Genomic DNA, 26,518 nt, shown 5'->3' with positions numbered 1-26,518 from the left:
ATGTACAGCCGTGGCCTGAGCCAGGAAATGGGATGCCAGACCAGTCAAACCAGTGCTCATACGCCTCATCAATGAATGTGCAAACACAAATCAGTGCTCTGCCCCATTCAGGCAATGTCCATCGCACAAGCCCTGAACATGAAGCCTTACCCTTGTTTTAAAGCACTGGTAAAGAGCAAGTAAAGAGCATTGAGATGCCTGTTGCTTGTGTAACAGAAGCACCCCTTTTGCTTCACATGGCGTCCCCCTAAGGACAAGAGGGCAGGCAGCTGCAGGGGGATCAAGGCTGCAGCGATGCTGTGGGGGTTGGTGGACACTATGTCCTCCTGGAGAGCTTTGGGACAGGCCTGGGGGTGCGTATTTGTTGGAAGGGAGGAAACAATCACATTCTTCATCACTCCCCTTTGCTCAAACAAGGTCCCTGAGCCCTGATCACCAGGGTATCTGCCACTATCCTCCAGAATTTCAGGGACAGGCTGGGTGCTGACGGCACAGGGAGCTGGCTGGCCCCATGACATCCCACTGCACAGGCGAAGTAGCTGCCCCACCCCTTTAGCTGCCCCACCCCTTTTGACTCCCGACGCCTTTAATTGCTGCTCACTCCCGCAGTGGCCGGGCACAGACAGAAGCTATTTATAGCAAGGGAGCCAAGGGGCTGCACGGCTGCAGTGGCAGCGCTGCTGGGTGACATTCAAACTGGCTTTGAGTCTGGAGGAGGGCACTGAAATGGGTCGGGCAGGGGGCCTTCCTCATAAATCAGCCCTCTATCTCTCTGGCCATGGCTTTTCTTCTGCCCCTCTCCTGCCGCCAAGCACTGGCAGCTGTGCCCTAATAAGGACATTCTTATCCCAGAGGCCCCTGACCCCTCATCTCCATCATCCCCCACCATCTGGTGGGGTTGGGAGAAGGAACAGCAAGAAGACCATCAGCATCAGAGGCGTTCATAGAGCAGGAAGGGAGAGGGAGGAGGAAGAAGCTCTTACAGCTGCTTGCTGATCTCAGAGCATCATTATCGCCTTGTATGGTCTGTAGCCTGCTTGCAGTGGGGCTGTCAGTCACCTGGTGCGTAAGTGGACCCATTTTCCAGGGTCAGTGCATCTCTAGGAGCCTATCTGGAATTCACAGGGTCTCACCCGGGGCTGCTCCCACCATGGGGCCCTTGCAGAGCTTCTCTCCTTTCCTCACATATCTATTTTCACAAAACAGGCAGGAACTCGATATCTTCAAGAGGCCCCTTCGTCAAAAATGGTGGGAACAGGGGGCAGTGGTTTTGAGAAGCTGTGAGAGGTGAACACCAGCATGACTGGGACTAGATGCGTTTCTTTAGCTAAAAGAGGGGCCCAGGATGTGGGGTGTTACTGAATCCTGGACAGGAGACATAACTTCAATTATTTCATAGGAAAGCAAGCCTGCTTTGGCCATCCCATTGCATGCATAAAAGAAACATGATGCTGCACTATCCTGCATCCCATCCAGTTTGCATCCACTGCTGCCTGGCAACCTGCACTTCAAGAGTTAAAATGTTGGTAGTGCCCACACATTGCACTCCCCTGAAGGAGGCCACCAAAGCACCAAGGAGGAAACAGTTTTTGCTTTGTGTCAATAATACAGGTCTTTCTTCCAGCCATGCCCACTGCTTTAGTGTCCCTGGTTCAATCAGGAGCCCTCTCCCAATGCCAGTCTCAAACAGCTGTGAGCAGCATGTGGCAGTGCCAGCAAATCCCTGCTGCAACACAATGGGAAGAAACCCAACCCTTGTGACCTCTGGTTATCTCAGCAGAGAGGCAGCATGTGACACATCCCACTCACTGGTGCTGTTCAAAAGCAGAATATGGGTCACTTGTGTCTGTCATGCCATGCTAGCGGGGCACGATGCCCTTTAGCTACCCTGTGGTGTCAATGCTGCTAATGTTGGGCTCTCTGGTTCCTCCCACAGCTGGCAGCTCAGGTCCTGGAGCCCAGAAGCATCGGTTTTGGGATGGTGGACTCCAAGAAGGATGCCAAACTTGCCAAAAAATTAGGTGAGTCTCATGTCTGATATTTCTGGAATAGCTTGGAGAGAGCGTGGGACTGATGTCCAACAGGCAGCCCCATAGAGGGCAGCCAAATCCTTGTTACCAGGATGGGGAGGATGTTGATGGCACTTGCACACTGACCACCTGCCCACCTCACCAAGGGCACGATCAAGTGGAGTGGGGGGAGTGCAGGTGAGAGGGATGAACCCAGAAAGACCCTTTCAGTAAAAACCTTCCTGTACCAAAACCAAACTGAATCAAGTGAAAGAGAAAGGCAACTCATGTTGTAATGATGACAAGATATAAGCTCACAGCTCACTGTGCATGAACAGTAAAAAAGATGCTATGGAGTAACTTCATGCTCTTCCTACACAGAGACATGACTGACACAGTGATGCAGAACCAGAACACACAGGGAAATAACACAGGTCCCCAAATGTCACCAGTCCCATGGCAGGGTGACCTCTGTCAACAAAAGGGGGAGCCGCAGCCTAAATTAGAGGCTGTGTGTGGCAGTGGGAGCTCAACTAAAGATAAGAGCTTCTGCTCCTCTAAGAAGGAACAAACTACCAACCACCTTGGCCTGTGGTACCCTACTGTCCTGCATTACAGGAGGACAATGCTGCTGATTTTGGAGCCTCCAATGAAGTGCAGTGGCACTCCATCCTCAGTGCAGTGATACTGCATTCACATGGGCCCCTGCTGTCTGTGGTATCTCTCCCATTGGTTTCTAACCCTTTTGCCAAGGCCAGATAAACCTCAGACAGTTTGAAGCTCACTTTCAGATCACTGTTGATGTTCATATAGTCCAGCCTTCTCCAGACAGTGAGCACAAACCTCAAGAAAATCCGTTCCATAGTGACAGGCTGTTAAAATCTGAGCTGTCAGTTAGAGCCCAGTATTTACTATAAGATAGATAGCCAAGATAAAACAAGTTCCTGGTACAGAATTTTTCCAGAGGAGGCCAAACTGTGACCTGAATGAAAAGCTCAACATTTGGAAAGAAGTTAGCCGCAGTTCTGGCTGACGTCTGTTCCTGTTCCATCAGTCAGGAGATTGCCCAGGTTGTTTCTAAGTAGACCAACACAGTGAACTGGCAATTGCATTTTCCCAGACAGCACTGCTGGAATAACAAGCAAGGTACTCTACAGTAAAAATGCTTTTAGTGACATGTTAACCACATTATGTTTCCTGTCTCCTTCTTTCAGGCTTGATTGAAGAGGGAAGTCTCTATGTCTTCAAGGATGAGCGGTTGATCGAATTTGATGGGGAACTGGCCACAGATGTCTTGGTGGAATTCCTCTTGGATGTAAGCACAGATAAGCTCAGAGCTAGATAAAGCCTCTCAGAGAAGACCTTGCAAATACTGAGTTTGCTAAAAAACACAAATGTATCTATTTGAAATGCCATCTGTTTGCTACTCACTGATAGAGATGGCATTTGCCGTTTTCCCCAGTACTTGTCTGACCACGAGTTCACAGGGAAGCTAGTATCTTTATGTGCTACCAGCCTCTTATATCTTGCAGACATTATGCCCTCTTTCTTGTTTATGGAGTATTTGAATGGAAGTCAGCAACAATCCCACATAACTGACTGCTGATCACCCACCTCAGTTAGCAAGTTGGTGTGCAAACACTTTGCCATTTGCAAAGTCTTCCACACTATTTTTTTTAAAGAAAAGTGATTTTCAAAAAAAGAATATCCAAGAAGTAGGATTCTTATAGAACAACTAAAAAGAGCTTAGTGCATTGAAAAAGCCTTATGCTGCAAACTATTTTCCCATTTCTAGACACATACAACATCATGTCTCTTCAGGCAACTTCCCAAATTGCACTGCCACGAGTGAAAGAAGGTCAAGACTCTAGGACTAAGTGCCCTTGGGTCATTCTGTGCACTGTCACAATGATGTACTTGCCTTTGTGCTTAAATGCAAAAGAGGTGCTGAATCCCCATCAATCTGTTGCACTTCTCTTTTTTTACATTTTATTCTTAGCAGAGGCAACAGTCCAAAACCATGGTCTTTGCTTTGTAATGAAAACTTTTTGTGGTGGTTTGGCTTTCCTTTGAAATGAGACTCCTTTAAACGCAGCCATGCAGTAATGCAGATAAGGGAGGTAAGGGAAGCAGTGGAGCTGGCAGTGTTTGTTTCCCAGGGCTGCAGGTTGCCTACATGGTCACCTGTGGTGCAGGGCTGCTGGTGAGGAGAAGCATGGCCAGGGAAGAGAAACAGATACGTAGAACCTCAGCTCTCCTGTGACAATGTCTGTGGCTGTGTGCATCAGGTGCTTTGTCCAAAACACATGCTAGTGGATTCAGGGACAGAAATGGGCATCTGCCCCACTCAGGAGGGCAAGGCTTTGCCATGACCCCACAACAGTGGGATCCCTGGTTCCCATGGCTCAGGCCACTATGGCAGCAAGAAACTGCACATACTGCTGTGGGGGTAGCAGAGGCACAGCCTCATGTCAGAGCATTGCTCAAAGGGAGTGCAGTGTAAGGTGCTTGATGAGGTTTTGCTTGCTATGCCTTGTGGTGTGACACTGAAAAATCATGTTTTGTGAAAAAGAAGAGACCAAGGATTTCTGTTTGGGCATTTTTCACTCAAGAGAGAAAATACCTGGCAGGGTAATAGCAGGTAAAGCAGGGAAATAAAACCAAGCACATGGTCCCTCAGCAGCCTGATCTGAAATGAAAAAGAAACCCAGAGGTTCTCTCCTCCTCTGTAGGCTGTACAGTGGCCTGCCTGTTTTTCTTTCCATCTAGTGCAAACACACCTGATTTACACCAGTATTATTGGGCAAAATAGTCAGTGCTGAATCTTTTCACCAGCAGTGACTAGTTAAGAAAACAGAGACAAAGTTTGAATCAATGGAAGGCTAAAGTGCCAGATAGGTCTTCCAAATTCCTCATCAACACTGTGATGTGTGTGGGGCCAAAGCCTGTGTTTAAACCATTCTTCATCGGAGGAGCAGCCAGGAAAATTCACATCCAGACTTTCCACTGTTCCAAACCTCTGTTTGGCCACCCTCCAGTGAGCTGGTTTTAATGTTTTTCAAAAGCAAGTTCTTTGCAATGAACTCTTCCACCAAATGACACTTGAAAACAAGTATATATAGATATAAGTATGTATGTATCACTTATAGAAGCTCATAGTGTTCATACCAGCTCCTTTCAATTGCTCTTCCTTGTTCTCATCCTCCCTAAAGCCAGCTGCAATTGCTGCCCCTCATCTCTCATCACAGCAGGTCCCTCAGCATCCATTTGGGTTACCCTGTCCTCTATCAGCCTCCCTCTGGACGCTTTCACCTATGCAGGGAACATACTAACATCTCCCTTTGAAGGTGACCTGCATCTCTTGGTTCCTCACATTAAGGCAGAGAGCACTAATTAGAGTTTCCAACAGTGAAGAAATTGGGTGACCCCTTTCTCCTCACTGAGGCTGCTTGTGCAGCCTGACAGGCATAGGTTGGTGCTGCAAATTGCTGCGTTATCACATGCATTTGTCATGGCAGTTGCTAGAAGACCCTGTGGAGATCATAAACAGCAAGCTGGAGCTTCAGGCCTTTGACCAGATTGATGATGAAATCAAACTCATCGGCTACTTCAAAGGAGAAGACTCTGAACGTAAGACGAATATGTTCCTGTGGGGCTTAGAGCCTGGTTGGGGGCTCAGGGGGCTGGGCACTGTTTGTTCTGCATGAACATTAAGGATGTTAGGAGTATATGGCAGGGTGTGACAGTGTGAACATTGATGGAGGATGAGGTGGGGTTGCAGACAAGTTTCTGCTGGTGTTACGCATGAGCCCATTCCTACACCAACAGCCGTGACCCTTCTGCAAGGTATCTGCTGGTAAGAGAAGAATGCCATAATCCAGGGCTCCTGAAGTAAAGTAAGTTTACCTCACCCAAAATCATCTGAGGTTACAGTTACACTGGGTAAGGAACTTCAGTAATAAGTATTTTGAAGAGAAGTGAGGAGAAAAGCCTGTTGTAAAAATCTCCTGCCAGGCTGGAACCCAGCACTGTGCTCTTAGCAGTAACAGTTAAAACATACCTTGTTCCTGCACTTTGTTTCCCCTCCTCCTGCAGCAGGAGAAGCGTGCCTAATAATGCTTGGTGACTGCTTAGGGAATGGCAGCAATCACTAATGCTGGAGCAATTCCATGTATTTCCCAGGCTGAACTACCACTGGACCTGCTTCACAGGGCTGCTGCTTTCAGCCACAGTTAAGTGTGGCATGCTGGGATCTGCAGTTTTCCTGAGCACTGTGGAGCTGCGCAGCGTGTTGCTCCACTTGAAATGGTCCTTCTGTGTAAACGCTGGAAGGGTGGGAGAAGCATAGGGCTGTCATCTATGGGAATTTGCAATAATTTACATTTGTTCTTCCCTGGTGCCTTCTGTGCTGATCAAAGTGTGGTCAGCTGTCTGTGAAACATCTTCTTCATTCCCCTTTTCTCCTTCCAGATTTCAAGGCATTTGAAGAAGCTGCCGAACAATTCCAGCCGTACATCAAGTTCTTTGCTACTTTTGACAAAGGGGTAAGCACCCACAGACCTAAATGAGAGCTCACAGATGCCACCACCTGTTTTCTGAGAGCTCAGGATGTTCCCAGATTTATTATCTGGCTCCAGCTTCTCATTCTCAGTGTTCCTGTATTTTGCGGTATCAGTGTCCACGTTGGGATTTGGCTCTGTCACAAGATAAAAGGCCATTTCTGCAACATGGAGGGAGGTCCTGATGTGGGTTTGGAAACCAGCTCCACTAGGTCTGTGGGACCTTGACTCTGGCTTTGCTCTACTCCAGTGCTTGACACCAGTAGCGGGGAGAGCATCAGTGGGTTTTTAACCAAGGAAAGATCCATTCTGTTTTGTGGGCTACCCCTAGGAGTGCACACTCTGAGGGAGAAGAAGCACCTTGACCTCAGCTCTGGCACTAGGAGAGACTCTGGGTAGGCAAAAAGGCACATCAGTCTCCCTCATCTCTGACTATCTGCACTGTCACAGGTTGCCAAGAAGCTAGGTCTGAAGATGAATGAGGTGGACTTCTATGAACCATTTATGGATGAGCCTGTTCACATCCCTGATAAGCCTTACACAGAAGAGGAGCTGGTTGAATTTGTGAAAGAGCACAGAAGGTATGCAGTGTACAGGATGCTCCTGAACAAGGAAAATGGGTAAAGGTGTCTGTCATCGCAACCTTGCCTCTCCAGGGCAACTCTCTCAGAAAAAAATTAGCATGATGACCACCTTTTTTATGATTTGCTGACCCAGGTTTGAGATTGTGGTTGTTTTTTTGCTACTCCCAGAGGTGCAAGTATCTGTACAGCAATCAGAGCCCACTACAATGGGGCTGTGACAACACAGCCTTCTCCTCCTCCCTAGTTAGTCCTCCTTAAAAAAAAGCTGGGATGCTTGAGTGGAGAGTGGAAACCTTGCCCTACTTGCCCATGCTTTTAATTTAGGTCTGTATAGAAGATAATCTTCTCCAAGGCCTCTCAAGTCAAATCCAAATCTGTCCAGTCCCATCCTTCTCCAAAACAGCGTCACTAATGGCTATATTCCTCTCCTAATGTCAGATGTACTTGGAGGCAGGCTCTTAGCTTAGACCAAGCTTGGAGGAACTGCGATGGACTAAGGGACTCCTGCTGACAAAGGGCACAGAGAGGCTGCCACTGCTGTCATGGCTGTGTTGAGCCTCATGTGACAGTGGTGCTGAGCAGCTACAGCATTTGATCAACCCAGCAGGAGCTGTGGAGGCTCCGTGCTTTTTGCAATCAGGTTTATTGCACAGTTGCTCAGGGACTCAGCTACCAATGTTTTGGAAGTCATCAGAGAGGCTGATCCCGTGTAAAAGGCGAGGTTAAATATACGGGCACAACTATCTATGAGGTGCTGTATTTTTACACCCCTAAAAACACCGTGTAGGATAACAGCACAGTTAACCTGCTGCTCCTGCAACTGCATTTCCCAGCAGACATTCAAGGGACCAGGTCAGAGTTTGAGGAAAGCAGGGCCATTGATATAGAGGGGGGATCTCAAATTGGTCTCAGCTGCAGGTTTGTGTTCACCCACAGGGAGTTTAGAGACAGAAGATCATCTTTGGAATCCACAGCTCACCAGACTTGGAAACAGATCTCTGCTTTTTCTGAAATATGAAAGGCTCCTCTATCTCCCGTGCACTTGCAATTCATTTTGCTGACCTCTGGGACTTCTTGACCTCAGTCCTTCTCATCTTTTTTTTCCAAGCTCTTTCTGTCAAACAGAAGCATCAGGAGGCTGATTAAGCACAGTCAGCTAAATGCTAGCCTAATAAGGCAAGCTCTCCACCAGCAGAAAATTGCAGTGGAATGCCCCCAAGTCTTACATATTTCAAGATGCTATGTGGTGCTTGGTAGGATCAAGGGGCTGGGCCATGTATTTTGCAAGTGCCAAGGCTCAGAAGAGAATTAAAAGGAGTCTTGTAAAATTGAATGCCTGAAATCCCAAACCCGCCAAGGGGCTGCCATGGCAGGGGAGGAACTCTGGGGTGACAGTGATATGTTCCTAGCAGTTAATGCTGAGCCTCTCAGAGCAGAAGTACTTCTTCCTGCCTCGCCACCAGTAGCACCTAAAGCACCTAAAGCCACAGGTGGGAATTAGTGAGACATGGAGATGATCAGACCTGTAGACTAAAATTAAGCAACCTCAGCAGCTACCACGTGCTGGTGCCCTGTAGGCAATTTGGCAGAGTATTCTCTGCAGGAAGGAATAGGGGACCACTGGCCTCCTCCCCCTCACACAGCAGACTTTCTCACTTCACAGGCATGGACTAACCCTCTTCCAAGGTGCAACGCCCCACTGCCACCTCTCCATCCCACTAAAGGAGCCATGCCACATCAATGGGGAAACCTATTACTGATCGGCAGTATCCAGGCTCTTTGTCATGCCTTAAACAGCCCTTCCAAAAACGGCTCCCCACTGCTGTGCCCAGGCAGGCTTCACTACCACTTCCTCCAGAAACTGGGATTTGCTGAGCTTCCATTGCAGCCTCAAGACAGGATCTGAAGCAGATGCCCAGGAGAAATCCACACACAGCCTCCCAGATGAGGCTTCTCCAGGCAGCTGCAGCCTGTGGTGGGAAAGTTCATCCTCTCCTGAGCAGGTCAGGAAGTCAGTGTTCAGTGTGGGGGGGTGACTCGTCCAAGGCTGCCCAGCAGATGGGTGTCCATCTGGGCATGGTGACAGGCACTGTGACTACAAGGTCTCAGCCCAGATTTTGCTCCCAGTTGCACAAAATCAAATTACATGGTAGCTCCTCTACTTGCAAGAGGCCTCTGGTTTTATACCTGTTTCACATGCAAAATGCTGGTGTTGGACTCCCAGTTCTCTGCAATTGTGGTGTAGCGACATGGGGGGCTGAATTCTGCTCCCTCTTACTTTACAAAATCCCAGTTACCTCACTCCTTCCAGCATAGAGAAGTATCCTGAGCAACAACACAGCAATCAGTACATGTGGGTGTGATCAAATCCTTTCCACTGAGTTTCCTTTCTCCAAGCTCTTCTCCCAGAGAACAGCTTAGGGTAAGTGTCTTGAAAGCCAGCTACACATATGCCTAAATACGTAATATGCATTCACCTGATATAACCTCTAGGTTTGGACTATCAACAGTGAGAGGACTTGCTGGGTCAAAAATTGTATATCTTAATGGCTATTTCTTCAATTTCTATGGTAGTTTCTGCCTTATTTCTATTTTGATGTTGAAAGTACCTAATTGTAATGAGTTCAGCAGCTGAATTATGCTTTGCATCAAAAGACCATTCCTATTTGTTGAGTTTATACCTGCTACCTAATAATTTCTCTGGACACCTACTAACTCTTATGTTAAGAGGAACAATGACTAATACTTTAGGTAATCTTTAGAGAGAAAATTGCAGAATATTCTGAGTTGAAAGGAACCCACAAGGATCACTGAGTCAAATTCTTAATTGAATGGCATATACAGGGATCAAACCCACGACCTTGGCATTATTAGTGCCATGCTCTAAGATATTCACTTTTTTTACCATTGTCGATTTTTTAGACACTCTGCCAAATCTCTCTTCTGTCACCTCCTTTACAAGATAAAGAATTCTTACCTATTTAATCTTCACGAAATACAGGTCGTTCCACACCTCAATTCATCACTGCTATGTTTCCACGTGCCTTTTCCAGTTGTTCATGTCCTTTCTGTGATGGGATGACCAGAACTACACATACATTCGCTGTGGAGGTGCACAGTGTAGCTCTCCATTGCTGTAAGGGTATGATATGTCCTTCTCCTTAGTAATTTCCCATCTGTTTGTAACCTTCTTTTTGCCTTTTTCCTTTGGAGTTGATGCTTTCTCAATTTGTTACAACTGGTCCCCTTTCCTGAGAGGCAATAATTAATTACAACTAATTTAGAACCCACTGTTGCACCTGTATAATCAGGACTGTTTTTCTGCAAGTGTGTTACTTGCTATGTGATTGTTGTTTATCATGCAGACACTCATGTCTCAAGAGATCCCTCTGTATCACCTCATAGTTAGGCCTCTGTTGGTCATCAGAGAACTGGATAGATAAGCAAATGCTGACATCTTCCCTATTTCCCATCTTTTTCAGACTATATGAGAATATGTTATGCATGTGATCATGCCAAAGAATATGCTATGAATCTTAGTTGGTTAATTCCCTTTGTCATGAAAACTGAACATTCACCTCCACCCTTCAATGGTATTAATGCACAGGAGGATCTCCTCCTCTGATCTACCTGCAGCTCAGTTTCCCTTTAGAGAGAGTCTTCAATAAGGGATCTTGTCCAATGGGTCTCTGAAGGCCATTCAGTACATTCCCCAGCATACCTTTCCCCACTCGTTGACTTGCTCTGGGAACTCCATAGCCACAGCTTTCCTCCTAAAGGCTCTTGTGCAATCACATTATATTCCTTCAGAGGTCTGTTAGCTCTGACTTTGCTGGTAGCATTGTGCCCATAACAGAGTCACACTTCCAGATCTGTGGCTGCTCAGGTCCTTTAGGAAGGTCTGTAAAATGCTCTTGTTGCCTCTGCTCTGACAGCAGGGCAAACTGAAGTGACAGGTTACACATCTCACTTATGTCACCTGGTTCTGGCAACATGCTGCAACTCTCTTTACCAATCTATTCTAAAACCTCATAGACTGACACTTCTCTTTGCAACAGGTCCTGGGGAAGGTCAGCCACAGAGATTTGCTCTTCTGGGGGATCCTTCCTGAACACCTGATGTCATAGCAAGCAGAGGTGCAAAGGATGACTTGTGCTTGTCTGCTACAGCCTTGTGTTCCTTGGGTGCCCCCTTAACACCACAGTCAACTCTCAGCTTGCCAGGCTGTCTGAGAAGCTTCCTGCTACAGACGTGTCTGAAAATATTTACTCTTAATTTTTTGGTCCTTTATGAACTACTTCTCAAAAAAATTTGCTTTGACTACTTTTAGAGTTTAAGTTTTCTTGTCAGTGGTTATTAGAATATAAGTCCTCTTCACAGAGGTTATTCTGTTTTATTTTCTTCAGCAGTGGTTGGAGGGATTTCTGTGCTGAAATTATGCTGGAGTAAAACCAGGAGAAAAGGGAGACAAAGCCTGTTAGGAATGTCCCAGGAACAGAAAGACAAAAGTGAATGGGTCACCTCATGCTCTCAGCACAGATGGAACAATCTGCCATGTGTAAGACTAATTCACCAGCACATCCCAGTACAGAGAGGCATCTCATCTTCCCAGCCACGAGTAGTGGTTGCAGTGACTCCAGTGAGGCCAGGGACAGGGTTTTATCACCATAAATAAAAGCATAAGTTGACCTACAGTGTCCCCATGCTTACATTCAAAATGTGGTTTATCCAGATCCAGCCACAGTGAAATGTGCCATGGTGACAATTTCTGTGTTTCTGGTAGCATCACATGTGACAGTGCTGGATATGTCCTCAAAGAGCATTTCTATCTTCCTTTCAGGGCCACCTTGAGGAAGCTGCGCCCAGAGGACATGTTTGAGACGTGGGTAAGCACATGTGGGCGGGAAGCCTTGTGTACCCTGCCAACTTCCAACAAGGAACTGCTGCCCAGCTCCAGTGCCTAGCTGGGCAAAACCAACTTTCCTTCCTCGCAAAGCTACTTTCTCTCTTCTGGGAAGAAGGGGAGGCCCTGGCTGTGATGCCTAGTGCCCAAGTTCAAACAGTGTGCTCAAATTCTTTGCTCAAGAGTGGTGGACAGCTGAGCCGGGTCCTGTTTGCTCCACAGATGGAAGAGAGAAAGCTAAGCAGTTTGCCAGGCAGGTGTGGGGCCTGTGTAGGGACCATGACAGAGCTGTGGAAGACATCCCGCCCCAGGATGCTCCACCTCAGCTAACGGATATCAGTGCTGGTAGTGGGAAGATTTCAGTGGCCTGCTTGCTGGGTGGGTGAGCTACAGGGATTGTACAGATGTCTCATGGAAATTCATAGAATCATAGATTGGTTTGGGTTGGAAGGTACCTTAAAGATCATCTAGTTCCAATTCCCCTGTCATGGCAGGTACATCTTCCACCAGATTAGATTGCTCAAAGCCCCATCCAAGCTGGCCTTGAACACTTCCAGGGATGGGGCATACACAGATGTTCTGGACAACCTGTTCCAGTGTCTCACAACCCTCACAGCAAAGAATTGCTTCCTAATATTAAATCCTAATTCCTAAATCTAAATCTACCCTCTTTCCCCCTCATCCTGTCGCCACAAGTCCTTGTAAAAGTAACAGAGCAGTTGTACAATTCAAAATGCAAGTGAGAGAAGGCAGTACAGTTAATTATATAGATTTCAAAGCCAATCATGCATTGATTGCACTTCTCATGGTGTATGCAAGCTGCAAATCAGCAACTGCAAAGAACTAACCAGCAATTTAGCCCCTATCACACACAGATCACTCTCCTGGTCTGCAGGGTTGGGGAAGAGGGAAAGAGTGAAAAATGTAAGAAAAAATGTGTATAACAAATTATCCCTTCACTGTGAATGAATATGATGTTAAAAGCTAGTCAGGGACCCTCAAGTCCCAGATGAATACTGAAAAACAAAGCTGAACAGGTGCTTTACAGACACTAAGGAAGATGCAGTCATTCCTCCAAAAGGCTTGACACATTTATAACAACATATTCAGATGTCCCCTTGCTTGGCTGTGTAACATGAAGCGCTGCGAGACTCCGAAGTGGCAAAAACCTTGGGAGTCTTTAATACAAGAAGGAAAGAGGTAATAAAACTGAATCAGGAGTTATGAGTCACTTAGCCATGATAGCTTTTCATTTTGTTTTGAAACACAGATTCTGTATAGAATATAGCTCCCAAGATCCACTGAAACCCCTCCAAGGTTTTTAACGGAGCTTCAGTGAGACTCAAATTTCACATGCAGTGGTTTCACTTTCAAACTGAACATATTCTAAATTAGCCTCAGGAAAAGCGTGAATTCACAGCGGTGCGACGTTTCTCTACCAGCAGCCTGGGAATACAGAGCTTGCCTCCACTACGAGCAGGGAACTCGTACCTACAGAAGACAGAGAGCTGGGTTCTGATCTCACTGGAAGTTGACAACATGCTCAATGCCTTCACTGGAGTTAGTCCAGTTTTGTTTACTGCCTTGGAGGTCAGAACAGAGCTATGTTATGTAGCCATATACATATAAATATATATGGCATATAGACATACTTTTTATTTTGGTGACTGACAATGCTGCTGGCAAATATGAAGAAAAACTAACAGTGTAGATTTTGCCAGCTCTAAGTCATCTGAATTCCAAGTAAATCTGCCTAGAATGTCCCAGTGAAAATGTATTCCCTGAAGACATCCACAAAGGCTCGGCATCCACTATTGTTTTTAAAGATAATGTTTTCCACTTAATCTTTCAGGGGCTTTTTCCCTTTCAGTTTTTGATGGTGGCTTTGTCACCTCTGGGCTCAGAAGGGAAAAGAAATTAGCATTTAGATGGGAATTTTTTCTTGCATTAAAACCAATTGAAATGGAAACCAGGACCGACAGCGGGTGAGGAAGGCGAAACCGATCCACGGGATAATTCAGAGATGACATTCATAGCAGGCGGATGATGAACCGGCCGGCAGATCCATTGGCCTTTGCCAATATCATTACCCATTACTCATGTGTCTCATGGAGAAAAGCAGCCTAGCAGGCTGTCATTTCTGTCCTCCACTCATCGGAGCCCTGAAATGAGCCCCCTACTCAATTCTTCTCACTGCTCATAGAGACCCTCAATTAAAGCAGAGACCCTTCACCTCCCAAAAGGGGCCCAAATGAGCCACCTTGCCTCTTATATTGTGAGAAAACCTCCTTTGCTGGCCCCCGAGGAGCATGTTCTGTGACTGAGTATGGTGGCAGATACTTGTTTCTCTGTAAACTATCCCCCGGGATCTGCAAATTGAGGAGGGTAAGTGGCCTCAGGCACGAATGGGAAGCCTATATTTCCATGCTAGAGAGCCCTTGACCTTCTCTGCAGACAAACTTTCGCCCCACAATGTCAGAAGCTCCCTCACCTTTGCTATCATAGTGCACATGCATCATTCTTAACAGAAGAGTTTCAGCACTACCCGAACTACCCACTTCAAAACTGAATACCTTCATGACTCAGCCTCATCTCAGCTCCCATTTCTGATGTCTCAGTGGGGCTCCAGTCTAGCTTCCATTTGCAATTTTCTTGTTTGTTTGAAGGCATCTCACTGCTCCTAATCTCCAGCAACTGCCTGGACTCTGCCCTCTCTCTCTGGCCCATCAGTAATGGTTTTGTTGTTTCCAGGAGGATGACATGGAGGGTATCCACATCGTAGCCTTCGCTGAAGAAGATGACCCAGGTAAGAGGCTATTTTCTTCCTTGTGTAACTTTCCATGCCTCAGGGAAGTGTATTTTCTTGTGCTTTGTTTGCACAGTGGAGCCCAGCACCCTGGCCAGGATGGGGATCCCCAGCTTGATGGGATGGGGAGCCAGGATGCTTCTGGGTGTTTATGCTAGCAGGCATGCTAGCCGACATTCAAATTTTGGATATAAATCGATGACTGCCTGGGAAAAAAAAAATCATCCTCTCCACCCAGCACCAGAATTTTCTCCCTAACTCTGCATCCATCTTGCTGTGTGAATCTGGGAAAGTGCTTAGGTCTGTGTGTGTGATAGGCATGTGGGAAACCAGAGGCCACAAACTGCTGAAAAGCAGTGACATCAATGCTTCTCAGAGCCATCAACATGTCGAAATGTTTTGGCCTCCTGGGGGCTCAGTTCCTCCCTCATCACAAGAAAATAGTGACATTGTTCCACTCCTCGGCAGGATTATGAGACTTAATTCATGTGTAACTAATTTCAATACCCGTGGAGGATGCCTGAAATTAAAAGCTTTATTATCAAAATAAAGCGCTGGGAGACAGCATTTTAATGAGAACTATAAACAACTCCTGTGTGCATAGGGGAGCCAGGGAAGCTGGAAACCCCACAAGCAAAAAGTGCCTGTGTGTTTGTAGGAGAGAGTTACAGTCCTTCATGTATAATTTCAGATGGTTTTGAGTTCCTGGAAATCCTGAAGCAGGTTGCCAGGGACAACACCGATAATCCTGACCTGAGCATTGTCTGGATTGACCCTGATGACTTTCCTCTGGTGAGTGGCAGAGGCTCCTTGCCTTTCTTGGTTTAATTTGTGAATGGGGTGAGGGTGAGGGTGGGTGTGCATGTGCACACACAAGTGCAGGAATTGCCCAGGGAATTTGGTACAGGGAAGGATAGGAAACTGGACCACAGGCAATCCCCTTGAGAGCTTGTTGTTTGAGTCTTCTGCGTCCACCTCCCATGAAGGTGTTATCTTGGGAACATCCCCAGAGCTGGCACTTTCCTTTGCCAGGTGTGGCAGCTCAAGCTTGTGTTCAATCTCTCTTCTCTCCCATGCACTTGTCAATGCATGTCCCTCACACAACAGCCCAGCTGATTAAACTAGTGCAAGGGGGCATTGCAATCATCTTTTCCTGATTTTTTTTTTTTCTCACTCCTGCAGCTGATCACTTACTGGGAGAAGACCTTCAAGATCGACTTGTTCAGACCACAGATCGGGGTGGTGAATGTCACAGATGTGAGTAGTGTGCGCCCAGAAAATCCAGGGATCCCAAGATAAGGGTGCTAGAAAGGATGGGACTTGAGATCCACTGGAATCAGTGGGATTTCTGTTGTTAAGTACAGGTAGACGAGGCTTTTGCCCTGGGAAAAAGTGTGAAGGCCTCACCATTCCCACAAGCAGTGGAGTTCATAACAGCTCTGATGTCCGGCTTCAGGGCTTTGGTCTGAGTGTGTTTCTGCTGCCAAGTCACACACAGACTACATTTGCTGAGGACAGGAACAGCCCCTGTGGCTTAAGATTTAGGGCTTTGCACAGTTTAGGTTTCAAGGTCTCACATTTCCACCCCAAAACCACAGCATGAACCTTTATTCATTCCCTGCTCTGACAGCCTGTGTGGGATTGTGGAGGAAAAGTGTCTGTAGGGAGAAAAGAAAGCCATGCTTAGGGAAGAGAAGAGGAGAAAAAGGAGGTTGTTTTTGCTGCAGAAGCAGAATGGCACAGCTTGAGCGTAGGAGGGAAAAATGGTCTCCAACAGATGATGGGGAGAAACTGTACAGCTTGAAAAAAATGAAATAAATACACAGCTTTAATAAAAGTACAGCATAAACTGGTAATCGAGGGATCCTGCTGTGGTAAAGAGAGTGTGCTGGGGTTCATCCAGGCCCTCCTCCTTCTCAGCCACTGCCATGCAGGTAGTGCTGGAGGATTTGAGTAGGAAGAGAAGACCCACCCGAGCCATACCTGGTGTCAGTGAAGGGTTTCCACACCGTCCCACAGCCAGCAGCACCGTAGAGGGAGAGCTGCAGAGGCAATGCTGCTTCGGCATAGCTGCAGTAGTGGTGGTACCCCCAGCACCCTCAGTACTCACAGCTGTGTTACTGGGCCAACTTTCTGGCAGCTACTGTTTTAACTATGGTTGCCTTCAAGCCAGCAAGCCTTGGGACTGATGTCAGGTTGCCCACACATTGTGAGTTTTTAAGGCAGCTGGGAGAGGGACCCATCTGACCCTCACCAGCAGAGATCTCAGGAGATTTGCTGAGTGCAGTGTAACATGCTTCACAGCCCTGACACAACTACAGAGAGAAACTATTTTCTCCTCAATCTGACCATAACAGTCCAGATGATCAGAGAGCATATAATGCGGGATGTTGCAGCCTGGCTCACTTATCACCTGAGTTTATTTTTGATGGTCGATAGCTGGGTGTTTTAACCTCTTTAAAATGAACGTGTGGGGGTATGTAAGAGTTTCTGGAAGCAGAAATCTCTCCACTGCAGAAGTGTTTGTAAATTGGTGCTTGGCTTTGTGTTTGAAATTTCAGTATATGTGAACTTGATATTTCATTAGAAGAGAGCAGAGAGGGACTTAGAGTTGGGACAAATGTCTGGGTCTGGGTGCTGGTTCTGGCACCACCACTGACCTTGCTTCCAGCCTCCACATCCTCTCTCTTGTATCGCCCCAGAAAAAGAGGGACAGCAAGTGTGTACTGGACAATTGCGCCCACAGTTAAGGCAGATGCTGTAAGACCATAAGATGGGAGATGGGATGGCAAAGGCAAAGTGATGGTGTCATGAAGAAAGCAGAGCCCCTAAATATTGCCCATCCCACTGATGGGGATGAGAGGCTGACCTGGGAGTCACTGAGCAGTTGCAGCGCTGGCCAGATGTGATCTCTTTACCTGTAATAGAGCAGTAATATCCCAGACCATGAGAACCCAGTCAGTTAAGCCTTGTTAGCAGAATTGTTAAGGGCAAGACAAAAGGGAAGGGGACCAAGATAGCACTTGTCACTTAAGATCATAAGAGAAATGAATAGACAAGCCAAAAATAGAGCCCAAGTCTTCTAGTCTTTTGACCTTCTAACTAGTCCACAGTACCTTCCTTCATTATATTTACTGTGACTGGTCATGTTTAAGTCATGTCACAGCTACATTAAACAGAAATCAATGGAAATTCATGGAAGTGGGATTGTCAGAGGCATGAGAATCATATAGAAAGCAGTATTAGGTAAGAACATATGCTTTATTATTCAGCAGTCACTCAGAGACCTGTAAAAACTCATGTGTTATCTGGCTTTGATATAGTAAATATTTTAGGTTGCTGATTATAGTATTTGCAGTTTTTATTTAATTCCTCTTAAGTCCGTTTTTTATTTCTCAAGAGAGAGATTTAAGAAAGTTCTAGGTTGGCGGGTGATAACCAGAACAAACATTGAGCTCATTTCATTATTTCAGTGTTACATCACAATATTCAGCCAAGTTACACAGGTACAAAGTGAGGCTTACACAACAGAGTAAAAATAAACACTGCTGTTGGCTTCTGTGGACATAACCCCTATGACCCCATCTTTTCTCTAAAACCTGCCAAAACAAACACCAGAGCTCCCAGCTGCCCCAACTGGCTCATCACATTGTGGTGGCTCAGGACTAGGGCCATGATGGTCTGCAAAATATCACTGCTTTATTTGCACAGCATCTTCTCTAGGTAAAATGGGGCCACTCCTGTTTCCATTATTTGAATGTGTCACTTTTTCCCACACAAATATTGCTGAGGTTAAGGACAAGATAATTTGTGTGAAGCAAGAGCTGCACGCCTCCACATTACACTTTTTTATTTCAGTTTTGGTAGTTTAGGAGGAAAATATTGTATAGGACAAACAGCTTTCCTTGAGCAGAAATTGGTCCAGAGTTTTAGCAAGCCATAAACCAAAGAGAATTAGGTACCACAGACAGGGAAAGAAGTTGGATGCATTTTCAAAAGCTGGTAGCTTTCTTCTGAGATATGACAATCACTTGCTTCTACAACATCAAGCACTGAATGAGATAACCTCACAGCACCTCTGCAAAACAGGATGCTGATCCTGTTTTATAGAGGGGAGACAGTTAAGGGAAAGAGGCTTACCCAGGCATTTACCCAAGAAACCTACGGCAAAGCAGAGAGGAAAACCTTGATTTCCAGACCTCAGAGACCATTCAAGCTACACTTGCTGTCCCTGGGTAACAGTCATAATTTAGTCATCATCTTCTTACTGAATTCCCTCATCCCCTCCAGTTTATAGAAGTAATGCAGACAGCTGGAGGGAAAGAGCAGGGGGCACCAGGACATTGGTGGTTTTCACCATTCTTCAACTGTAGCATAGCTGAGATGATCTGAGGGAAGGGTCTTCCAAGAGGAGGAACCACTATCACAAGTGGAGAGCCCAGAACATGGTCCTGAACCAAAGGTGATGGTAAAAGTCTGGGGAGAAGGAGTGATGACAGAGGGGTGTAAAAGCTCAAAGGGCTCAGGATGGAAAGAGGGAAATGCTGTGATGTCCTATGAACTGGGGCAGTACAGGGGGAACTGGCATAGTTGGTCTCTGAGATCTCTTTATGAAAACTTGGAGTCTACAGAACTCCTCAGGCAGAGTGAGGACAACACACTGGGTGGACAATGCTCTTGCTCACAGGTATAGGCAGTGCAGGAGAGGAACAGGCAGCAGTCACACATCTCACCCAGGGCACACAGTACTGCACACCCATGTAAACCCACTGACAAGTCCCACTGGCCCTGGCCAGATACAAGAACACCACAGGGAGAAGTGGTAATCCCAGTGAATGGGCTGAGAGATGCCCTGGTTGAGTCTGCCCACACGCTGTGCAGAGAGGAAGCTAATGCTGCCATCAGCCCTGTGTCCCACCCATGGTCCAGTCCTTACTCCCACACTAGTAGTGAACCCCATCTCTTGCCTGTGTCTCTGAGGGCAGCTAATCCCCCATCACCTGTCCCTGCAGGCTGACAGCATCTGGATGGACATCAGAGATGATGATGACCTGCCCACAGCTGAGGAGCTGGAAGACTGGATAGAGGATGTGCTTTCTGGGAAGATAAATACCGAAGATGATGATGACGATGACGATGATGATGACGACGATGACGATGACGACGATGACGACGATGATGACGACGACGACGACGATGACGACGACGATGATGATGACTAACTGTGACTTTGTGCAGTTTGACTTGTGGGGCCCGAGAGCCCTCCCCCTGCGGCAGGTCCCTCCATTGGAAGGCCTGTGTTTGAGCGTCAGCAAGCACTGCTGCTCCTCTTTGCCCCCTGCCCTGCTCCCCCTGCCCCTGCCCTTGCCGGGACCCCCTGGCCTGATTCTCAGCGGTGCTGAGCCACCAGGACTGCCCCTGTGGTGGGCAGCGCCTGCAGGCACCCAGCACCGCTGCAAATCATGCCTCCTTAGTAAGGACAATAGGAATCTGCAGGGAATCTGCCCCCAGTGTCCCAGGGCAGGAGAAAAGTGCCTGCCTGCTTGCTGCCAGAGGGACGCAGGGAGCCAGTTTGTGTTTTCCATGTTCATCAGCACAGCACTTAACATCCAAAGACCAAATCTCCCTTCAAGACATTGAGAAGGCCACTGTAAAGTTTAGTCCTTTTATTAAACACAATGCCCTTTGCAGATACTCTGCCAAGACCACTCAATCCACAAGTCCTGCTGTGGGAGTCCCTAGCTACTCATTAAAATGCTAGGAGCAGCAAAATGCTTTGGGAGGGGAGGAAGGTTTTAGGGATGCTATTAAAGTTTTCAGTGATTCCACATAACAACAGGATATTCTTGTTTGACAGTGCAATGCAAAACCAAGCACCATGCCCCCTGTCTGAACCTCTTTTCTTTGAAAGCTCGGGCCATGGCTAGGGGAAGTGCAGGTGGTCTGATATGAGGCATAAAAGCTGGCAAGTTCCTGAACTGCTGGAAATGCTGATCCAGGTCTGAGCCCAATCTGAGTCCAAACTCTTGCATTTGAAGACCATGGCACTGAACTAAGCCAATGAAAACATCCGTAGGGGTCCACCCTGAAGCTCTCCTATTCCCCATGACCTTCCAGCTTTAGCTGACTCTTCCCTCAAAGCCCACGTAGCATCTATTCCCGTGACCAAGATGTTGGGAGGGAACACACACATACAACCATATTAGATATTGGACGAGGTACGTTGGGCAGTGAGCAGCGAATGGATTCAAGTTGTCTGGCTTTTAAGTATTTAGATGCACGGTTACTCCCTGCTTAGAGACTCAGATGTCCCATAGTAGCCTGTCAGAAGCCTCTTTTGACTGCAGGAGCTCAGGGTGCCAGTTTGCAGTCAAGGGAATCACTCACAAAGCAAAGGGTCTGCAACACAGTCCTGGTGAGTGCAGCACCATCCACACGCAGGTCACTGTGGCAGCATTAAGTCTCCCTGCTTTCCCATGCCAGCAGATTTCAATTATCTTAGCTTATTAGGTTTGACAATAGTACAATGAACAGAGAGTTTGGAGATGGTTTTATCTCTATAAATACATTTATAAGGATGTTCTCCAGTTGTTCAGATTTCTTAGCATAGGTAGGGTATGCATCTCCTTTCTTGCTACAGATGGAAAACATTATCCTGACCATTCTTTTACTGGCTTACATCAGAGGTAAGTGATATTAGGAGAAATAACAGTGTGAGGGACAGGAGAATCAGAGCTCATTACACAAGTGTGAATCAGCCTGATGAGAAACAAGGTTCACACAATACATATTTCCTTTATCAGATGAACCGCAAAACAAGATTTTATAGATTTTTTTTTTTTGCTGCCCGTTGATCAGTCTCTTTGACTCTCTCTCTACATTAGCTGAAATAGAAATTTGAAACTACTGGTATAAAAAAGCTAAATTATTTTATATATATATATAATACTTTATATATATACATATATATATATATATACACATGTATACATACATATATTCCTATGCATGCCATTTCCCTTGGTACAAAGTGCCAGTGTGAACAACACATGGCTGGATATCGATATACCTCCATGCATATGAATGAATACTGTGCTAATATGGTATATGACTGTAGGCCAAGTTAGCTCCTCATTGAATATCAAACATTCAATATGTGCCTTTAAGATGCAGCCTATTAGAAGAATAGACAAGGCAGCAAAGCCCCCAGGTCAACTTCTCACTCTTTCTTGCTTTCTTATGATACATAAGCACTGCCCAGAAGATGAAACAACTTTGTCTGGGGAGACCATCTGGGGAGACCATTGGTTGCTCTGGGGTGATGAACAACTTTCAAAAGCCTTGAAATGCAGAGTGCTTGTTTCAGCATGGAGGTCCCCTCCTCCTTTTCACTCACACCTGCTTCTCACCTGGCCAACAGGGTGCCCAGCACTCTCCTCCTACTCTTTCCTTTCAGCTCTTTCCTCAAGAGGTTTGCTGGAGAACCCTGGCTCAAAGAGAGAAGGAGCAGGCAGGACTCCAGGTCTCCTCCATGCACACTGGCAAAGAGCAAGAGGCAAAACTGGCCATCTAGTGGTCTCCCAGTCTTCAATTAAGGGATAACTACTCACCTGAAAAAAATACATGCTTATCTTTACCTTGGGGCTATTCCCAGGAGTAAACATGCCCAATTTCACCCTAAATAAGGCAACAGCCTGCACAGGCCCTGCAGCTCCATATCAGTCATTCCAAACACACAGAATAAATGATGAGCTGCTCTACTGCCTTTCCTAACTGGCACAGTCTCAGGACATCTCAATTACCTGAGTACTTTCCATGTAGCTCCCCTCCTGCTGTGGATACCTGTCTGTTCTGATGTGCCCTTCTCCAGATGCACTGAGAGGCACAGCTTACCCAGGCAGAGCAGGCAGACCCTGCAAATGATGCTGTGGCCATGTTCAAGTGCACAGGTGTTTCACAGGCACTTACACATTTCAAAGCAACAGAGCTCTGGGGGGGGAAATAGAATAAATAATGTAGAAGTTGAACTCACACTGGGGCTGGTGGACTGGTGCCAGTGTTTTATGGACAGTTGCCCTTGAGTTATGAAAGGGCTAATGATACAGTTGCCACTCCTTTGTGGTGCCAGTGAGGTCCCTGATGGGGCTGCCCTTTCTTTCTTGCCTCATCCCCCCAGTACAGTTTTCATCATTCTCTTTGCCTACAAATAGGAACTGTTTATTGTCAGCTTTGAGGATAAACACATGAAAAATTAAGAAGATGTTGCAGCAGAGGAAGAATTCCAGCAATGAGGATGGGTGGGCAGCAAACCCATTTACCTGTAACACTTCGTCTGCCCCAAGATCCTAGCGACCAAACTGCTGAATGAGGCAATACTCCTTGTGAAGGAGATGGCAGCTTAAAACTGAGTGACTTCCTTGCAGGGATGAGTAAAACAGTGGTATGAGGACACCCAGGACTCCAGGCACAGGTGCTCCTGGGCTCCTCTGCCAAAACTAGGTACAACTGGCATTTTAAAGGCAGTGGTGGCCCTGAGGAGCTAAGTCAGCCCCACAATACACTGAGAAGCAAAAGGTTGATTTGGATGAGGAACCTGCAAAAACCCCTGTATTTAAAAAAAAAAAAAAAGAAATTGTGTACATGGGCAGCACTGTTTCTGCAAGCATGTCTGTTAAGACTGTTCCTCTCTTCAAAAATAGTTCTTTTTCTCCAGCATGTTAATTAGACATATTAAATGAGTCTTAATACACATAAAGACAAGTAATTGGATTTTGCCCTCATCCAACTGTGAGTGCTTCAAGCTGATCAGTTACTTCATAGAATCATTCAATCATTTTTGTTGGAAAAGACCCCTAAGATCATTGAGTCCAACCATTAATCCACCACTGCCAAGTAAGTACCCAAAATACCCCAAAACCTAGTCTTACCAGCCCCCAAGTGACAGTAAGGACCCCCCTTCACAAGTGATACATGGCAAGAACACCAAATCATACACCACCACCTCCTGTCAGTCACCAGACACGGGGCCAGAGGCCACAGCCAAGGGATGTGTTTGGTGTGCTGTACCACAGGTCACCCTGTGCTGCTCATGGGCAACAACCAAGACAGATGGAAACCCATCAGGAGCCACATTCTGCAGCTATCATACTGCAGCATGGAGGAGAAAGTTTCTGCAGTGGGCCCAAGGTCACTGATGTAGAGGCTCTGTGAACCCAAAACTGCTCTGAGCTTATGTCAGACATTTAGAAAACGGATCCAGAAGGAGGGGACAACAGAGGAACTTTGGAAACAGCAGATTACTCCATGGTTTCAGGGTCAGCGGTTTTTGTGATGTTTCTGAGGAGTTTTGAGGCTCCCATCTCTCCCCACATAGTGAAACCAGAGATCTTGGCTGCTTCCCATCCCAAAACGAAGCTGCTCAGCCAGGCACCAACATGAACGTGGAGCTGAGGACACTGGCTGCTTCTTCATGTCTGTCTGCACATCACACCTAAAGAAATGATTGATTCATTACAGAGACCAAACAAAAACCATCGTCTTTCATTCCCAGGAAAATAATTCATTAGACAGGAAAATATGACTTCCCAGCTGCCACTGACTTGCAGTCCTGTGAAAAGATCGCGTATGGATTCATCTCCACTTCAGCAAAGCTTTGGCTTTGAGGAAGTCCCACACACAGCCAGTTGCACACCAATGCCGGGACTTGGGGGTCTGAAGAGGAGGAGCAGATAAACAGGCAACAAGCACCAAGGCCCTCCAAGGCAAAGTACCTTGCCTCCTGGCTACTTTTACACCCCAGGTACGTCTATGCCATGCAGTGCAAGACCCTCTGCTAGAAACTGGAAGCAGCAGAGCACAGCAGGCAGAATAATTGATCTCAGTAATGAGACTGCACCAGCAGGACTGTGTCCTACCCGAGATCCAAGACTGTGTGTGTCAACCCACTGCACTGCAGCATCCCCTGCCTTTTTGCCACTCCCTTGTACCACTGGCATCTAGGAAAGCAGCCCTTTGATGGTCAGTACCCCTGGGGGACAGCCGTGGGATGGTTCTCACACTTGTTTGGCAGAAGATGCTCTCTAATGATGACGCAGACCATGAGGAAGGTCCAGTGCAGAGCCAGCCCTCTCAGCCCAGCTCCCTGAACACTCTCTGCCAGGTTTAAAAGGTGCTAAACTATTTAAAGGAAAAAAAAAAAAAAAGCTACAGAGCTTCCTTGCAGCTTGAAGACCCATTTCTGGAATCAGATTACAAACAGGGATGGAAGCAAAGATCCTTCCGGTGCCTCACTCCCTCCTCATGCTTTCTCTTGCCAAGCCCCTGTCAAAGGGCATTGTCCCTAATACTATGGAAAACAAGAAAAAAACTAGCCTTTTCACCTTCTCTTCATCCCTCTTGACTTTCTCTCTTCAGATCCTCACTGGCTCCCCTACTTTATTTTCTCTCCATTTCTATTTACCCTGTCTTCCTCTTTTCCTCAACACACCCCCACAGCATATGGGACTGAGGATCACTTAAGGACAGAGCCCTTCTCTGCCCCTACTGCTTGTGCTCATCCCAGCCCAAGGAGACAGCAGCCTCCCCCACACCACTGCCAGGAACTGGCAGGGACAACAACTGGGAGGGACAACATTTCCTTTCTGAGGGGGAAGACAGCTGGACAAGGCTGTCACTGGCTTTCATTTTGAGGGGAACAGGTGACACATGCTCAGGGAGAAGCCATTTCACCAGCCTGGGCACTGAGTTAAAACCAGAATTTTTTTTTTGGTGGGCATCTTTGCCCATTGTCCCCAAATCCAGATGAGGAACCATCACCCTGCAACTAAGCCCTGACTGCTGCCATCATGGAGAGAGACAAGTAACACCCAGTGACACCAGCAATGACGCCACTTCTGCTCACTATCTGAACAGAAGACAAGTGTCGTGGCTTCATATACAAGAAATAAGCCTTGAGGGTTAAATGAGCTGAGTTTGCTGGAGAGGGTATCCCATACTTTAACAGCAGCCAGAAAGCCAACTCCCTGCTGGAGACACGACCAGTGGTTGTCCTGAGTGAGTTCTCCTTCAGTCATGGGTGGTAAATGACTTAAACAGCCATGGGCAACCTCATCTTCTGCTTTTGGATTTGGAAGAAGCCCAGCTTGAATCAGGTCCTTCCCTCAGTAATGCAGGTAAAAATAAAGTCATGTTTGACCAGAGAGCAGCCCTGAAATTTGCCTGGTGTTAGATTTTTGCTTTAACATTCACTCCAACACATCCAAGCCCTGCTCCTTCAAGTGACAAAGAGAGAGGTTATTGAAAAACAAAAGTAACTAAATGTTTGAGGAACATTTTAGTCCCCACAAAATTCAATTGCTGAAGGAATTTGCACAGCTTCCCACAGTCTAGTTACTGAATTACTAAACCAGTTTCTCACAACCACTTACAAAGCAAAATTATAATCAACTGTATGATCTGGTATTATGAGTACTCAAGAATGAGCTTTTACAAAATAGAAGCTAAAAGGTTTGCAGATCTGTTTCACATCTGTGGCCCAGATATAATCAGCTCTTTCTTGTTCCCTCTTTTAAAGCATGCCCACAACATCTGACTTGCTGAAGAGAGGTCCAAAGAGCTATAATGTTCTGAATGTCTCTTAAAACTTTCAAAGAGGCTGA

The 26,518-nt window shown here is 46.6% G+C and overlaps 1 protein-coding gene across 1 annotated transcript in view; it reads left to right on the top strand.

Moving 5' to 3' along the window:
- Positions 1–26,059, top strand: part of CASQ2 (calsequestrin 2) — a 37,899-nt gene extending 11,840 nt beyond the window's left edge. Inside the window, exons 2-11 of the mRNA XM_050333276.1 lie at positions 1,937–2,021; positions 3,224–3,324; positions 5,528–5,639; positions 6,480–6,553; positions 7,019–7,149; positions 11,993–12,038; positions 14,807–14,861; positions 15,553–15,653; positions 16,044–16,118; positions 19,874–26,059. Coding sequence (XP_050189233.1) covers positions 1,937–2,021; positions 3,224–3,324; positions 5,528–5,639; positions 6,480–6,553; positions 7,019–7,149; positions 11,993–12,038; positions 14,807–14,861; positions 15,553–15,653; positions 16,044–16,118; positions 19,874–20,083 — 990 coding nt within the window. The 3' untranslated portion in view covers positions 20,084–26,059. The remainder of the gene's footprint in view (positions 1–1,936; positions 2,022–3,223; positions 3,325–5,527; positions 5,640–6,479; positions 6,554–7,018; positions 7,150–11,992; positions 12,039–14,806; positions 14,862–15,552; positions 15,654–16,043; positions 16,119–19,873) is intronic.
- Positions 26,060–26,518: the final 459 nt, after the last annotated feature.

Source organism: Myiozetetes cayanensis, unplaced genomic scaffold (genome assembly GCF_022539395.1).
Source record: "Myiozetetes cayanensis isolate MyiCay16 unplaced genomic scaffold, myiCay2020 scf5-8, whole genome shotgun sequence".
NCBI classification, from domain to species: Eukaryota; Metazoa; Chordata; class Aves; order Passeriformes; family Tyrannidae; genus Myiozetetes; species Myiozetetes cayanensis.
The sequence above is the reverse complement of the archived record's forward strand: the minus strand, read 5'-3'. Positions and strand labels throughout refer to the sequence as shown.